Source organism: Lacerta agilis, chromosome 2 (assembly GCF_009819535.1).
Source record: "Lacerta agilis isolate rLacAgi1 chromosome 2, rLacAgi1.pri, whole genome shotgun sequence".
Taxonomy (NCBI): Eukaryota; Metazoa; Chordata; class Lepidosauria; order Squamata; family Lacertidae; genus Lacerta; species Lacerta agilis.
This window is the reverse complement of record NC_046313.1, coordinates 28,906,422-28,923,273: the sequence shown is the minus strand read 5'-3', so window position 1 is coordinate 28,923,273 and position 16,852 is coordinate 28,906,422. Positions and strand designations below refer to the sequence as shown.

General features: G+C 44.1%; 1 protein-coding gene across 1 annotated transcript in view; it reads left to right on the top strand.

Moving 5' to 3' along the window:
* Nucleotides 1-1,584: 1,584 nt before the first annotated feature.
* The window catches only part of FASN (fatty acid synthase), a 56,660-nt gene continuing 41,392 nt past the window's right edge, over nucleotides 1,585-16,852 (top strand). Inside the window, exons 1-5 of the mRNA XM_033139125.1 lie at nucleotides 1,585-1,845; nucleotides 10,992-11,132; nucleotides 12,485-12,637; nucleotides 14,745-14,918; nucleotides 15,734-15,934. Coding sequence (XP_032995016.1) covers nucleotides 11,006-11,132; nucleotides 12,485-12,637; nucleotides 14,745-14,918; nucleotides 15,734-15,934 — 655 coding nt within the window. The 5' untranslated portion in view covers nucleotides 1,585-1,845; nucleotides 10,992-11,005. The remainder of the gene's footprint in view (nucleotides 1,846-10,991; nucleotides 11,133-12,484; nucleotides 12,638-14,744; nucleotides 14,919-15,733; nucleotides 15,935-16,852) is intronic.

Genomic DNA, 16,852 nt, shown 5'->3' with positions numbered 1-16,852 from the left:
ACCCTAAAACTGACAAGAGAAGCCTTTCCCCCCTCCAGATCCCGAGAGGCAAAGAAAAGCTCGTGATGAGGAGAGCATTATTTGTTCCCAAACCGTAAGGAAAGCTAGTTAACTGTCGCCTGGGACTGTATACTCCGGTGTAGAGAGAACATAATCCCGGGAGCCCATTCAACAGAGCCAGAGTCTGCTTTAAAGGCTGAACTGTAGTAACCGAGGAAGCTCGCACTCTTCTGAGGTGAATGACCTGAAATAAGCCACAATTCACAGGCGCTTTCTTGCATCACCATCAGCTTCATTTCCTAAACAGAGCCATCCCCTTCAATACAGTCACCACATCACCCTATCTCCTAGCAACACCCACACAGCCTCTGAGATTGGCCAGGCAACGTACACTCCTACATCCCCCTGCCCCCTGATTGGACGCCGCCAATCAATGACTTTAGGCCCCTAAAGAAAGTGTGGTTCTCTTTTGTACATTGCATTTGCCGGGTTCTGTTGGGAGGGGAAGGGGGAAGAACTCGGTCAGAGTGTAACGAGGCAAGCAGCGCGCCGCGCTGGGCTCCCAGGGACACCAGTTGCTTCCTTTTTCCCCTGTAGGCCGCGCGCTCTGCAAAGCCAGAGAGAGATCAGCCTAATTAATTCTTCCCCTTTCGCAGCAATAGCAGCGCGCCCAAGAGCGGGAGGAATGCTACGAAGTTACACCAATAACAAGAAGGCGGGGCGGGGGGGATTAAATGCACTTCTCTCCCAGAGAGCCAAATCTCCTTCACGTCGACTATTTTCATTAGCCCGCACCAAGCATCTCGGCCCATCTGCTCCCCCGAGAGAGGCGGGCTGATTTTTGTTTCAATTTATACTTCCCAGAGGCTGAAAAAGGAGGCAGCGCCGCAAGGTTGGAGGCGCCGGCTTCCCCTAGCGGGCTGGCTGAGCAGAGGAAGCGCATCCTCTAGGGGCAGAAGTGCCCGTGGGTGGCGCTGCAGAGCCCACCACGAAGCAGGGACACACACGAGGGCCCTTCACACATCCCAGGCCCAGGATAGTTAATTTTCCCCACTGCCCTCGACGGTGTGTGCCTGGGAATAGCTCCCACACAATCGCAGAATTGCAAGGGGTCCTGAGGATCATCTAGTAGTGCAACCCTCTGCAACACAGCTTGAACCCAGGCTGACACCCCCGGGGATTCAGTTCCGTGCGTGATCCCTGAGAAACTCGAAAACAAGGTACAGAAGGGGCGACCCCGCAGGTCGCAAATGATTCGAGGGCAGGCCGGGTCACGCCGGTGCGTGCGGGGAGGCTTGCCCCGGGGGCATGTGATGCGCCACGCGGGGCAGGCAGGCTGGCTGGCTGGCTGGCTGGCCCAGTTCCTGCCAGGCACCGCTGCGCTTGCCCAGGCGGGCTGAGTATGGGGCAGCGCGTGCTCCGCGGCTCTGCACTTTGGCTCGCTGCTTCCTCCTCCGCGCGGCGATGGCGAGAGGCTCCCGTGAGCCAGGGTGCTGGCATCGCCCCAGGGCCTGCGCCGGGAGGCCCAGCCCCAGCTCTCATTGGACTGCGGCGAGGAGCAAAGCTGTCAGCCCATGTGGCGTGGCCACTGGAGGTGGTGGCTGTTTAAATAAGCGCCGAGAGCTAGAGGGAGACAGTGAGAAAGGGACGCCGAGCGCAGATAGGCGGCGCGGGCAGCTTCAGTTACGCATCGGGCACCGACGAGGAGGGAGAGGGACTTGGCGGCCAGGGACTTGGCGGCCGGCAGCGTAGCAGTAGCAGTAGCAGCAGCGGCGGGGCTTTTCAGCGCGCCTCCTTCGCCGCTCACCTTCCAGCGGTGGCTGCCGATCTCAAGGACCTGAGCAGGTAACCGCTCGGGTTGCCGGGATGGAGGGAGAGGCAGCCCTCCTCCTCCTCTCTGGATGGCGCATGCATGAATGAAACGGAACAGCCGGCTAGAGCTGCTGCGCACTTTGGGGCGCTGGGGCGGCCGGGGCGCCTCTAGGGCTGTCCTCGGCTTGAAGGGCGGGTGATGGGGGCCCTCTGGATGCCCTCGGTCCCTTTGCCCTCTGGGGCTGGTTTGGCCCCTTTGGAAGCAGCCATGATCTCCTCCTCCTCCTCCTCTCCCGGCGTGGGGGAGGGGAACCGGCCTTGGCGGCACCAGATCTCTAAATGCGTTTTCGTTTTCCCACCCTCCTTATGCAAATAGAGTTGTGCAAATCTAGGCAGACTGAAATGCGTCTGTTTTGAATAGGTCGGCCGGGACGGCCTTCTAAATCGGAAGGCGACATCCATTTTCAGGTGTTTCATGAGCCTTCCCAAGTGAAATCAGCTCGGACCCGGAGGAGGCCTTGGAGGCGCAGGCGGGTGGGATCGGGTAGCTCTGCGGCTGAGCGCAACATCTTTCAGAAGTAGCACCGGAGAAGCTTCCGATGCTAGCTCAGGTTTTTGTTCTCCATTTTGATAGCCAGCTCTGTGGGGAACGAACAAAAGCTGTGGCTCTTGAGATTAAAACAACAGTGGTGTTTTTTTTAATTTTAATTTTATTATTTTTTTAATTAAGGGCAGAACAAAATTGCAGAGGTAAATTGCTGCTTTTGAATTTTTATGATGTAATGTGGTAGCAGTGAAGTTGATTTGAGGTGTGGTCCCCCCTCCACTGAGGTTATGGAATAAAAAGGGGGAGGAGTGTTTGGCAATAAGGGAGATGGAGGCTAAGCCTTGCTGCATTGTAAGTGTTCTGCATCCAGCCATTTTGATACCAGGCAAGGAAGACAGTTACACTGGCACACTGAAGCCCATTATTTCAGCAGATCTAGGTAGAAATGAGGGGTTCTCTCTTCCCTTAATTTCCAACTCTTAACTTTAATATGCAGAAGCACAGAGAAGGAAACAAGTCATGCAGCAGATATTCTCTGCTCTCTATTGTGACATTAGGAAATGAGGACACCAGATAGTTTCTACTTCGTCACTTGCAACCCAAGTCTTTCACTTCTTCTCAGGTAGCTAATAAAAGTCAGCAATTTCTGCTCAGCATTTGGAAGGATTTTCTCTTTGTTTCAGGACATTCACAGAGTCTGTGATTATTCTATTGTTCTCATAATGTAACCTTGTATTCATATTCCTCAGCTCTCAGTACGATCCTACAGCCTTACTCTGTCCATCTCCAGAGCTAAGGGATGCAGCTGTAATGCAATTTGAGCAGTTTGTATTACAGCCAGTTAATTTTATTCAGACTTGCATAAAAACGGGTAAAATAAGGTAGTTCTCTTATTTATCTGTTTTTTAAACTACTTTATATGGTAAAATAGTCATGCAACATAGAGAATTTAAAGACAAAAAGTGTTGTACAGCAATTTATCTTACTAGATATTTTAAATCATAGAGGGTAACTGCTACCACGCCCCCCTTTGCTAACCCAGCTCAGTGGCTAAGTTGTCCTCATCTGTGTTTTTGTGTGTGCTTATCCTCAAAACTGTTGTCCTAAGTGTCTGAAGTAAGATTCCAAACCAAGGAAGTCAGAATATTTCCCTTTTTGCCATACATTCTCAACCTTGTTTAGAAGAGTCTAAAAACAACAAACATTTTTAAATGTCTCTAGGAATTGCGAAGTACTGCAACTTGCATTGTTGACAAAAGTTCCCTTTCTCCCACTGAAACAAATTGAGGCAAAGAACTTAATCTCTCGATTTACAAGTAATTCAGTCAAGGTTGACCTTAAAAGTAAAATGGTAGAACTGTTGTTGACTTCTGTGAGACTGGTGCACTGATCCTGATGGATCTGTTTGCTGTGTTAGGGTAAATGATGGTTGTATTGGTTTTATTTATTTAACTCTTTACATTTCATTTATGTTTGCTTAAAGTTCACATTTAAGGCCAAATGCACTCACGTTTTGTTAAACTAAGCTAGAGGAGCTATTGCGATGTCCTGTCCCAAGTATTTATGTGCTAGCCCAGGAATTTGTGGTACCAGAATGAAAAATCAGGCTGCAATCCAAAACACAATTATTGAATAAGCCCCATTTCACACAATGGATTTTACCTTTGTGCAAGCAAGAATTCTGAACACAGCATTACACTGTACCAGCCCAATCCTATGCACGTATGGTAACTCAGGAGCATGTCTCTTTGAGTTTACTCTAAGAAGTCTGTTTAGGATTAGAGCAGGGTTTTCCAAACTTGGGTCTCCAGCGGTTTTTGGACTCCAGCTCCCATCATCCCTAGCTAGCAGGACCAGTGGTCAGGGATGATGGGGTTTGTAGTCCAAAAACAGCTGGAGACCTAAATTTGGGAAACCCTGGATTAGAGCATTGGCTGTGAACATGCGCAAGTGAAACCAGCTGAAATCAATGGGTCTTCCTTCTGAGTTAACATAGCTAGATTCACACTATACATAAGTTAACATAGCTAGGATCACACTATACATTCAAGCACTATACATTCAAGCGTATTCATGGTCACTGGAGGCTGCATATAAAAGAGAACAGTGCATAATAGCTCTGTAGAAGAGAGGATATTGGCATGTATACATTGCAGCACAAGTTACACCTGCTGAAACTCTCCCTTTGATGCAACTATCAGAGGTGCAGGAGTCTTGACCTCTTCTTCACCTGGCCACCCTGCATGGTCACAGGTCAGTATAAAGAGATTGGCCACCAAAGACAACACTCAGCTAGTGAGTCCCTTTAATAAAAACAAAGTTAGGAACCGCTGATCTGACACTACAAAATAAGCACATAATTTTTCCATGCCCCAGAAGTGAACATGCTTACAACAAAGAGGTTGGATGTCCCTTTTCAGAGGGAGCAGAGTAATAATTTGTAAAGGACACTGTGTGGCTGTGTTCAGATATTGTAATAAACATGAATCATGGTTTCTTAGGACCACCATGGTTTCCCTGGACTCAGGAAGTTTCCCCTGTCCCCAGTGCAACCACTAGGAGACAATTGGAAACATTTGCTTGCATTTTTGTTTAACCACAACTTGTTGCATTGCCTAATCCCGACAAACCATGGTTAATTTTAACAATGATTTGTTTGAAATGACCTCCTTCAAGCCATAGTTTATGAAACTAGCTAAATGAAAATGGGCTAAATACTGATTAAGTGAAAGTGAATATATCTGAAATTCCCCTCACAGCAGTGCTGGAGAAGGGAGCCCGAAAGCTCAGGGGAGGTTAGGCTCATTCCCAACATAATAAACCATGGTTTAAAGTGATGTCGAAACACAGCCACAGTCTTGAAATGAGTGATAATTTCAGTACAGATCTTTAAAATATCCCCCAGTTAAGAAAAGAAACAATGGGAGGGGGAGATACTTAATGAATTACAAGCAACCAGTTGAAACGCACTTAAAATGGCCTTTTGCAGCACAATCACAAGAAAAGAGTAAGTGTGTAGTTAACGTACGCTGAATGTACTCAAAGTGCTGTGATGAAACAAGTAGGTACTAGTGCATAATGCCAGTGGGAATGACTGGTTATTATGGATGATAAATGAGTTAGCACAGTGCCACAAGGCTGCACAAATACTGTGTAAATAAGGTACCCCCTTGCAATGGTGTGGCCTCCTTTGGATGATTTCAGATCGGAATATGCAGAAATCCGTATTGGAGAGAGCTCTGTGTAATACTGCACTGGATATTACAGAATTCTCAACACATGCAAAAATTGTCCAAAGGCTGTCTAGATGTGTTGCAAGGTCCTTTTGCATAACAGTGATCATTTAATCTTATTGACAAAGTCAATAGGAAAAGAAGAAGTGAAATTCAGCAGAAAGGCCAGTCACAAAGGAACACTATGGGAGAAAATGCTGAGGACTACTTCATAGAGGCTTTCCTCTGTTCATGAAGAGTTCTCGAATGCTCATTGAATGCATGCTCACTTTGGGAAATGTAAAATATGAACCAAGCTAGGATGGATAGTTGATCATTATGCCTCCAGTCGTGATCTTGGGGAAAAGTGCTGCTATGATCGTGAGAACTGCTTCTCACCTATATTCTGTTATTCATCTGTTATTCTGCCCTCAGAAGCAACATAATTACCGGTAATACTTATTTGTACTCACTCAAGCATATGTGGGTTTGAGCTAATGCTGTAAATTAACTGCCCGTCCTCTGCTGTGTGCCCTAGGCCACAGTCGCACCATAAATTTAAGGCACCATGATTCCACTTTAAATAGTCATATTATCCCAGAGAATCCTGGGAGCTGTAGTTTGTGAAGGGTGCTGAGAGTTGTTGGGAGACCCCTGTTCCCTTCACAGAGCTACAATTCCTAGAGTGGTTTCACAATCCCTCTTCCCAAGGAACATTATGTACTTTGTGAAGAAGAGCTTCCCTTTGTCCGTCCCAAATATTCCAATGTGCAACTTCATGGGATAATCTCTGGTTTAGCCTTATGATAGAGGGAGGAAAACTTCTCTCTATCCACTTTCTTAATACCGTGCATAATTTTATGCACCTCTGTAATGTCCTTATTCATGTTTCCCCCCTCCTAAACTAAAATGCCCCATATCTCATCCCAGACAACATCATAGGCACTGTGTACCCAACACCTGCCTCCCAACACTCTTGCCCAGTCCTACCCTGCCCCTCGACCGGTTACTTGGCTCACATGGCAGTGTTTTGTCTCAGAGGATGCCTGGGTGTCTGGTGTCTGTCTGCTCTGCAAACAGAGCAGCCGTCTCTACTCTTCTCCCTCCAGCCTGAGTGATGGGTGGTTTCTGCTTCACCCATGACACAATGCAGCATGTGATGTGCCTTGTTGTGTTGCTGGAGCCCCATCAGCCAATTGTTTGCCTGGTCAGTTGGCCAATGAGCAGATAGACAAGCTATTCTCTCGCCTTCCCATTTTGGAGAAGAGCAGAAACGTAAGCTGAAGGGTTGCCAGGCTAACAAAGACAGACTCCACAGAGCGTGTGTAGCTTGCCACACTCACTATCTGAGGAAGTGGCACTGGGCAGCAGCAGCAGCACCGCAGTCTCTGGCAGACATCTGTGACCCATTCACCAGCAAGTAAAACTAGGTCAAGAAGACACGGAAGAAATGGATGAAGAAAGTGGTGGCCAAGTGCCATTGCTCATCTGCTGCACAACATCATTTCACTTAATGATAGGGCTGCCCTTGCTTCAAACCCACGTTTCATACCTGGCCTCTGCTCCACCCTGAATCTTTGTATTCTCTTTCTTGCACCATTCTGATATAATTAGACTGCAATTACAACGGGACATATACTCACGTCGTTCACACTGTGAATAAACCTGATGCTGGATTGATAATTTTAAGCAACTCTGTAAAATCAGATCGATGATACAATAGGGTTAGCTCATAGCAGTGTGGCAGTAGGTCAACCTGAAGAAGAGTAGAGCACCTACAGTTTTTATTGTGAGTATCCACACATTAACATTTAGCCATGGCTTGGCTTAGCATTGTGTGCAAACTGAGTTACTGTCACTATATCTGTAAAAAGTGTTGTAAAACATTATCAGGATCACTAGATCAGATTTTCAAAAGGATCCAGTTGTCTGGAGCGTAGGATGTGGAAATAAATGGCAAAGCTTTCAAAGGCACTACCAGAAGAATGGGATGTGCTGATGGTATATCTGGGTTATAAAATGATTAGGAGTTTATTTGGAGTAGAATTGCTTGCTGCTTTAAATTAGGATGATAGCACTTCCATTAAATAATGCTGTCTTTACCCTCATGCTGTCTTTAAATTTTATATTGTACAACAGGGAGCTCTTCATTATTGTTGTGCTGTCTGAATGACTTTTAAGTGTCTTGTGGATACCAGAGAAAGAATACCTAGGAAGATTTACTTACCATATACATACATATCCCACCTTTTCTCCAAAGAGCTCAAGGAAGCATGCATGGTTCTCCACCCATTTTATCCTCATGCAACCCTGTCAGGTTCATTAGGCTGAGAGACAGTGACTGGCCCAAGGTGAACTTCATGGTTGAGTGCAGATTTGAATTTGGATCTTCACAGTCCAAGTCCCCACTGCTGGCCATGCCAGCCAAGGCTGATGAGAATTCATAGACTCATAGAGTTGTAGCTCCAACAGTATGTGGAAGTCACAGGCCTCACCCTACCCCTGGACTATTTATTTATTGGATTTATATTCCACCCTTTTCTCTAAGGAGCTCAAGGTGGTGCACATGTTTTCCCCCCTCATTTACCTCAAAATGAACCCCGTGAAAAAGGCTAAGCTGAGAGGTAGTGAGTTGCCCCAACTCAAGGTTCTTGTGAGGACAAAATGGAGAAGAACCATGTATGCACCTTGAACTACTTAGAGGAAAGGTGGGATATAATGTAGGATCAACCTAACCAACAAGGACTTCCATTTCTTCCCCCCTCCCCTTCCCTCATGTGCCCCACACCCCAAAAAATTGTCTCTGGAGTGTGTCAGGGGACTCCCCGCTCCCAGAATTCAGGGGGAACAGGGGGGGGGGGAATCTGGAAGTGCACCATGTTTAATTCTACCCACTGTATCTTACAGAAGAACAGTTGACGCCTGTGACTGAACAGTCAATCTTTGATCATTCAAGGTGTAATTGATGGCACCAAACAACGAGTGTGGGGGGTGTGTGTGCCTTGGCAAGCTTGGGAATCTGTGTGTGCCAACATATGCATTTAAAGCTCTTTCATGTGTGAGAGGGCATCACTGGATGAATTGGAATCCTCTCATGTGAAGGAGCTCTCTGAACATCCTTCATATTCTTACATATTTTACTGCACTATTTTCCTTTGGAGGGGCAACAAAAGAGGGACCCCCCCCCAAAAAAGAAGTGCTCAGAATATTTGTGGTATGACAGGATTTCAGCTGAAAGCTGCAGGACATACAGTCATTGGAAACGAAACTGTATGATCACCCTAGAACTTTTGCAAGCATAAGCATTATTGAAAGTGGGATTGCGTGTAACCACCTCAATACCATCACCAGCACAAATCATATACTGTAAGCATAATAAAAAGGACATTTGGTGGTATCCATAGAATGGCGTAAGTAAGACCTAGAAGGGCTCAGTCTCTTCACTCTCATACTGCTTCACTCTACTTCCCACTTTTAGCTTTAAGCTCAGCTCTGCCCTCCAGAGCAGATCTCTGCTCTGAATCACTACAAGCAAGGAAAGGAAGCCAAGGAATCTGGCTGCACCTCTTCCACTTCTTTATCAGTTAGCTTTGGCTACAACAGTTAGTTTTGCCTTTTTATCTCTGATTATCTCTTCTAGGGAGTCTGGTGAAGAGTAGCAACAATAGCTTTAAACGAGTTAAACTTTCTCAAAGAGATTGAAGGGAGAATTGCTAATAGTTTTATAAACTGAAGGATTTATTGCCAAGCTCGTTTTTTTATTATTTAAAAAAAAGTGTTTTGGACTGGTGCCTTAGCATTCAGAACTAAATATATTATATACTAAAATATAATACCTCACTACTTAAAAGCAAATATTTTCCCTCCATACCTTTAGGTATGTCACAGATCACCAAACTGTTATGTTGAATTTTATTATCTGGATTGTCAACCTGCTTTGTTGTTTTATTTGCTGACAACATCTATAGCAACAGCAACAAGGGGGGGATTATAAACTGATTCATGGCTAGAGTTCATCAAAGCAGTGTACAAGATGATAAAACACAGTGCCCAGTTTCTGAAATCATTTCTTAAAAGCTCTTAAAACATTGGGAGCACTTCAATGTTGCACTCTGACAATTGTTCCACCAGGGCAAGCATTTTGGCTTGTCAGATGGAGCAATCTCCCCTTTCCTCCCCCTGCATGCTGTTTTGGGGGTTCTCCTGTGTCCCCCAAATTTTGGGGGGGTCACATGCGGGGGAAGAGGGGGGGAACCCCATTGTGCAAGCAGAAGTTCTTGTGCAGGGCTTCTGTTGACAGAACTCATTTTAGTTAGATCCCATCCAATAAAACAACATCTTACAAATGCTGGAAAACAATAAAACCATATCTGCAAGTATGCAATCAGTATTCCATAAGTTACTGGGTCACCCATCGGGGCAAGCCTTCTTGAATAAACATGCCTTCAATAGGCATCTAAACATAATGATGTTACTGCTCAGTGCCTGGCTAGCACTATTCAGTATATATCCATTATTCAGCAGCTGATGTGGTCAACAGCAATATTAATCCCACAACACACTAAAGCAAAAATCAGTTGCTGCCCAATAATATCTCGGTCAATTCATCACTAGTAGCACAAAATTCACATACAGCCAGATGTGTGCCCCTTTGCTACATTGCTAAATTAGCAGTTATCTGACTACAGCAGACTAAAATTAATAAAATGATTTAAAAATGGACAGTCCCTCAGGAGGAGGGGCGGAGCACTAGCCAGGATGGAAGCCACTGCAATATGTTTGAAGTAATAAACATGACAATGTGGATTCTTGGCCAAGGTGTAAAAAAACTTTTTCTAAGTGTTACAAGATGCCCCAAGTGGAGCCACCTACATCTTGATATGGAATCATGGGTGGGGGCCCCCATGGAACAAATTTAGGCTGTGCATGGGAGGAGGAAAGGGAGAAAACTTTCAGCTGCACAGATAGAAATAATTGTACAGATAGAACAATTGCCGTAGTGCTCCATTGGATTCCACCCATGATAAATAATTACCGTAGATGTTATGAATCACAAACTCCTTAGGCTAAAGCCTTCTCTCTCTTTTTGAATAATTTCATTCACTGTGTTGTTGCACCAGTAGCTTTCCAGAAGTTTTTGTTCCTTGCTGTTTTTATTTATTGAGTTACTTAGAGTTCAGCACTTGCATCTAGGTATATAAAAGACCACATATGCTCATAAAATAGCTCTCATGTGGTCTGTTCTACAGGTATATCTTTAAAACAATCTGATCTGCTGCTCAAAAGTATATGAAATTAATTTGCCCGTTGTTTCCCTGGTAATTATATGTTTGTTTTTTAACACGTGCATTGTAATTTTCTTGCATGATTCATTATTGCTGCATTAGGCCTGATTTTTCTTTTCTCCACTTGCTGTCCAGAGACGAGTTGCGAGATGGAGGAAGTGGTGGTTGCAGGCATAGCAGGGAAGCTGCCAGAATCAGAAAACTTGCAAGAGTTTTGGGAAAATTTGATCAATGGAGTGGACATGGTCACAGAAGATGACCGGAGATGGAAACCAGGTAGGTCTAGTGATCTTGATGGCCTTCTCGGTAGTGGTGCCCTCCCTGTGGAATGCCCTCCCATCAGATGTTAAGGAGTAATTATATAACATCTGAAGGCAGCCCTATATGGGGAAACTTTTTAAAGTTGAATGTTTTACCATGCTTTATATATGCTGGAAGCTGCACAGAGTGGCTGAGGCAACCCAGTCAGATGGGGGAACTACAAATAATAAGTTGTTGTTGTTATCAGGAGAAACAGAAGCATTGGAAAGATGAACTCTAAGGGTTATTGAGTTGTATGACCTTTAAGGAACAGGAACCATTGTCGAATTCCTGTGTTGTCATCTGCATTCCTGGATGTCCATGATTATATAGCTGAAAGTGACTTCCGCAGGAACTCTATTCAATCCTTCTGCCTCAGAGGTTGAATCCATCTAAATCTGTGGTTCCCAATGTAGGGCACACGCCCCACAGAGGGGCAATTTGATTTTTAAGGGGGGCAATTCAAAAATGAGTTATTAACAGTGAATGGCCTTTTAGGCTTCCTCCACGTGAATAGAGGGACACAGGTGGCACTGTGGTCTAAACCATAGAGCCTAGAGCTTGCTGATCAGAAGGTTGGCGGTTTGAATCCCCGTGATGGGGTGAGCTCCTGTTGTTTGGTCCCAGCTCCTGTCCACCTAGCAGTTCAAAAGCACATCAAAAGTGCAAGTAGATAAATAGGTACCGCTCTGGCGGGAAGGTAAATGCCATTTCCATGCGCTGCTCTGGTTCACCAGAAGCGGCTTAGTCATGCTGGCCACATGATCCGGAAGCTGTCTGCAGACAAATGCCAGCTCCCTCGGCCTATAGAGCGAGATGAGCGTCACAACCCCAGAGTCGTCTGCGACTGGACCTAATGGTGTACCTTTACCTTTACCACGTGAATAGGAGTTCACTTTTTGAATAATAAGAATTATATGTCACGGAGGCAGGGGGGAATCAGGATTTTAGAGGTGCTTAGGTGGGGCATGGCCAAAAAAAGGTTGGGAACCACTGATCTAAATTAATCCAACCAAATCTTTGTCTAGCTTTTTCCCCTGTATAAGTAGAAAGCAAATAACACATACAAGCTCAGAGAATAGTAAAATAAGTTCCATGATATCCGCCTTTACAAAAAAAAGGATGTTAATACATTTCCTCTCAAAACACCTAATTAAACTTTCGCAGACTTTTCAGATGGCTTAAGCAACTCTGCAAGAAGTTTTGTACAGCTTCTGGGCTTGCAAGATGTAGAAACAACAGTGGCATGCATAATAAGCACAACCAAGATGCAATTTCTAATCACAGAAGACGTGATGTAATTTTTCTTTCTTCTTTTGAAATTTCAGGACTGTATGGACTGCCCAGGAGAAATGGGAAGCTCAAGGACATCAGCAAGTTTGATGCCTCCTTTTTTGGAGTTCACCCAAAGCAAGCTCACACGATGGACCCTCAGCTCCGACTGCTGCTGGAAGTCTCGTACGAGGCCATTTTAGATGGCGGTGAGCAAAGAGTTCTAGAATTCTGCTCCAAAAGCCCTAGTTACATGCAAATCAATCGTGTACCAATTGTGTCGCTTGCACAAGATAACGTAAACTGTTTACAGACCCAAAGCACACCAAACTTTGTTTTCAGGACTACGAAGGAGCTTGTGGGATAGAACGCAGCATATATGTAGAGGGACACGGTTTGGGGCAGGGAACTGAAGCAAAAAGATTCTGTCCACTGCCTAGATTCTTTCTGGCTTCCAGATCTAGAAGAAATCACCTAAATATGGTTTCCCCCACTCTGTGACATGAGGGTTGGCAGTTTTTAAAAAGAAAACAGACTTTGGGAGGAATTCAGTGTTGCACTCTTCTGGTTGTTCCCCGCATGTGCTTTTCTGGGGTATACATGATCTATCAGAACAAAGTAGGGGGAAGAGGGAAGGAAACCCTATTGTGCTAGTGGGAGCCCTTGCACTGGCTTCTGCTAAGTGCAGCAGTTTGTTAAATCCAGGCCTTTGCCAAGAGATCTAGCTTCTATGGTTTGTCAGAGTACCATGACCATGCATTTTGATAAACTTACCTTGGAACTAAATGATGAAACCACCATTGTGAAGGCCTTGACATTTGTACGTCTTTTGAAATTAGTGTCACACCTTTGCAAAGTTCCCATTGCAACATGCTTCTTGCAATTTTGACAGTGAAAGAAAGATTATACAAAAGTATTAGCAGCACTAATAACTGGTATCAGTAACAGCGGGTGGCAGTGTTGAAAAGAAGTGTTAGGAAATGTGTCCACAGCAGTCACGTCCCTCTCTGACAGAGCTCCTGGGATCTCTTGAAGACACGTTTTCCAGCCTCTTTTGCTATGTCCTCTTAGCCTTCCTGCTCATTGGTGTAAAATGGAGACATTAGAGTTTCCGATAATGTGGAAGGTTTTGATAAAACTTTTTGAAAACTCATGGCTGGCAGAGACAATACTCTTCCATTTTTTAGGAAGCTAAGTTGAGATGCATTGGTGGACCTATGTTCTTATTCTGTGATCTGTTGTTTTGTTTTGTTTATATCCTGCCCATATCTGGCTGGGTTTCCATATAATGTTTATATGTTGGTTCCTTTTCTTGCAAGCTTCAATGCTTCCTACAAAAATAAATAAGATTCATTTATCTTAAGAATTAGGTTCATTTCACACATTTTCTCCTATGTGTCACAGATGGGAGTCATAATCTGCTTTGGAGAGAAAGAGGATCACGTTCGCCAGCATTTTTTAATAATCAGCAGGGGCATCATGCATTGGCTTATTGTCTTGTGCTCTTTGAACACATTTCCCATTTAATATACTCCCCGCCCCCTTCCAGCAATTCGATGCATATTTCAGGAAACGATGTGGGGTAAAGTTGTAATTTTTGCCCGTCTCTTTGCTTCAGGTCATTTCTGCCAAGAAAACTTTATACTTAAATACTTAAAAGGTTGTGAGGGAAGGACCATGTTTATATAGTTGTTTTTTAAAAAAACATTTCAAGTATTTATACACCACTTTCAATCAGAAAGACTGCAAACAGGAAAAAGAAAGTCAAAGCCTGGTTCATATGATACACTAAACCAAACCTTGGCTTAGTGAAGACACACAAATGTTGGGCGTCCCAGAGAGGACCTTGCAGCCACTTTGCTTCTCCATGGTCGTTTTTTCCCTGCTTCTGGACTATTGGTTTAGCGTAGCATGAGAGATGACACAGAATGACAACACCTGTGAGCTTCTTCACACCATCCTTGCCCACAGCCTATCAGCTGTGTGGTAGGGATGATGTGACTGAGTTCCATGGTTGCCTGAGTTCTGTGATCATACACATATTTCCTTACAAGCAACGATAATTACGATCTTTAATAAACTGCCTTTCTCCCCCTTCTTCTCCCTACTCCTATGTCCTGGGTTGCGTTTCCTCCCGCCCCAACCGTTTGGTTCATGGACCAAGCATCAAGCACTTGAGTGCCAAATGTTTCAAGTGACCTCATCGGTTCTTTGACCATTCCACACCCTGCTTTTCATTTCTCACCTCCAAATATTCAATGATATTTATTATATTTCTAATATTTTCTTTCATTTGGCGGCCTTCTCCCCTTTTAGGAATTAATCCAGCTTCCATTCGGGGCACGGACACAGGTGTGTGGATTGGTGTGAGTGGGTCAGAAGCTGGTGAAGCGTTTAGCGTAGACCCTGAACAGTTGCTGGGGTACAGTATGACTGGCTGTCAACGTGCTATGTTTGCCAACAGAATTTCATACTTCTTTGATTTCAAAGGTAAGTTGGCATCTATGGAGGGCCAATGAACTGATTATCTCGCGGCAGGGCAGATGTTTGGTCAGATGAGGGAAGATACATTCCTGCTACAGGAAAGTTTGTGATATAGGTGAGCAGGGTCAATAACAGTGCTGCAGAAGTCTTTAGTACAAAGAGTATATATTTTTGATGGATGCTTTGCAAATTCTGATGGGCAAATTACTATGGCATTGTTGAGAATCACAGCACTTGACAAATGAATTGAAACTCTTTGTGAGTAGGCAGGGCCAGATTTAGGTTTGATGAGGCCCTAAGCTACTGAAGGTAATGGGGCCCTGTATATGTCCAGCTGTCCTTTGTCAACAACAAATTGTCGCTGTTTTTTGTGTTGAATATATGCTATATGGTAATTTATGGACCTAATAGGTATCTAAAGCCATTTGCACATAACAAATAGGAACCTACACAACACGAAACACTGTTGCTGTATGTAGGCTTTATTTTATTTGTTTTTTATCTTATATTTTGGAAATGTACATCCAGTTTTTTTCCCCTTTAATTTTTTTGGGCCCCCCCCAAGAGAGTGGGGCCCTAAGCTATAGCTTGTTTAGCTTATACGTAAATCCAGCACTGTGAGTAAGCATGTGTGGGTCAAACCAGGGCTGAAATTAATGTGCCACAATAGCTAACTTTCCTCTCTGTAAACTCCTGTTACCACATCTTAAAGGTTTTATTCCCCAAGATAACAACAACTTATTGCTTTAAGAAAGCTAAAAAGGCAAAACAACTGATGGTGGCTTGTTGTCTTCTTTCTTTCATGGTTTTTGTTCCCAAAGGACCAAGTATGTCCATCGACACAGCGTGTTCCTCTGGCCTCGTCGCTCTGGAAAATGCTTATAAAGCAATCCGCAGTGGACAATGCAGCTCAGCCCTTGTAGGCGGAGTCAATCTCGTACTGAAGCCCAACACTTCTGTGCAGTTCATGAAGCTTGGCATGCTTAGTCCTGAGGGTGCCTGCAAATCCTTTGATGCTTCAGGTAAGGGGTTTATTTTCATATTCGGCCATGTTTCTGGAAGCAGTCAGCAGGGCTCCCATTTTTGAGGGAGTGTAAATCTTGGTCTTCTCTTGGTAAATTAAGAAGTCCCAGCTCTTTTCAGGATAACAAATATTGGAACTGACAACAGCAGCGTTCAGTTGCATGGCTTGTTCTCCTCCAGTAGCTAAACCGTTTGGTTTTCGCTTTCTTCATTCTCTGTTTTTATAAGCTTTCTGTTTAACTGGTCTTCAGAAAAGACAGAGAAGGTATCACTGTTCTTTCAAGGCTTTTCTGCAATAATGAATTGCTTTTAATTGTTTTGTTTTGTCAAGCTTGAACCGAACCAAGCAGGCATGGAAGGCAGCTTGTTCTCAAGTACGGGAGTATTTTAGAATAATAGTCTTTTCTTTTCCCAAAAGATTGGCTCTTTAATAAGAAACTAGGGAGATATAAATATGTAACTTCTGGGAAGCTTAGAGGGTGATGTCATACAAAACAGAGCAAAATGGGACCAAATTATGAATACATAATACTAGGCAGGTCTGAGAGGAAACAAGGAAATGTGAGGTAACCTCAACCTTGTTCTTTTTCCTTTCAAATGAAAATATATTCAAAGTTATGTATCATTGGTATCTTGCACTAGTTTGAATGCAGCAGTTAAGTAAAACAGGTTCTTCACTATGTGTGTGTGGGAAGACTTTTAACTAGCTGGAATATTATAAATACACACATGGGCCTTTTTTTTTTAACTGACTGGCTGGGGAAGATCTTATCTATAACTTAATTGGATGATTCTTTTCTCTAAATCATTTAATCTGCCTGTTAGAATACTTCAGGGGCAAATACCTCAAATCCACATAAAATTAATAAACAATACTGGAATAAATATATCATTAGCTATATATATATGAATAACGG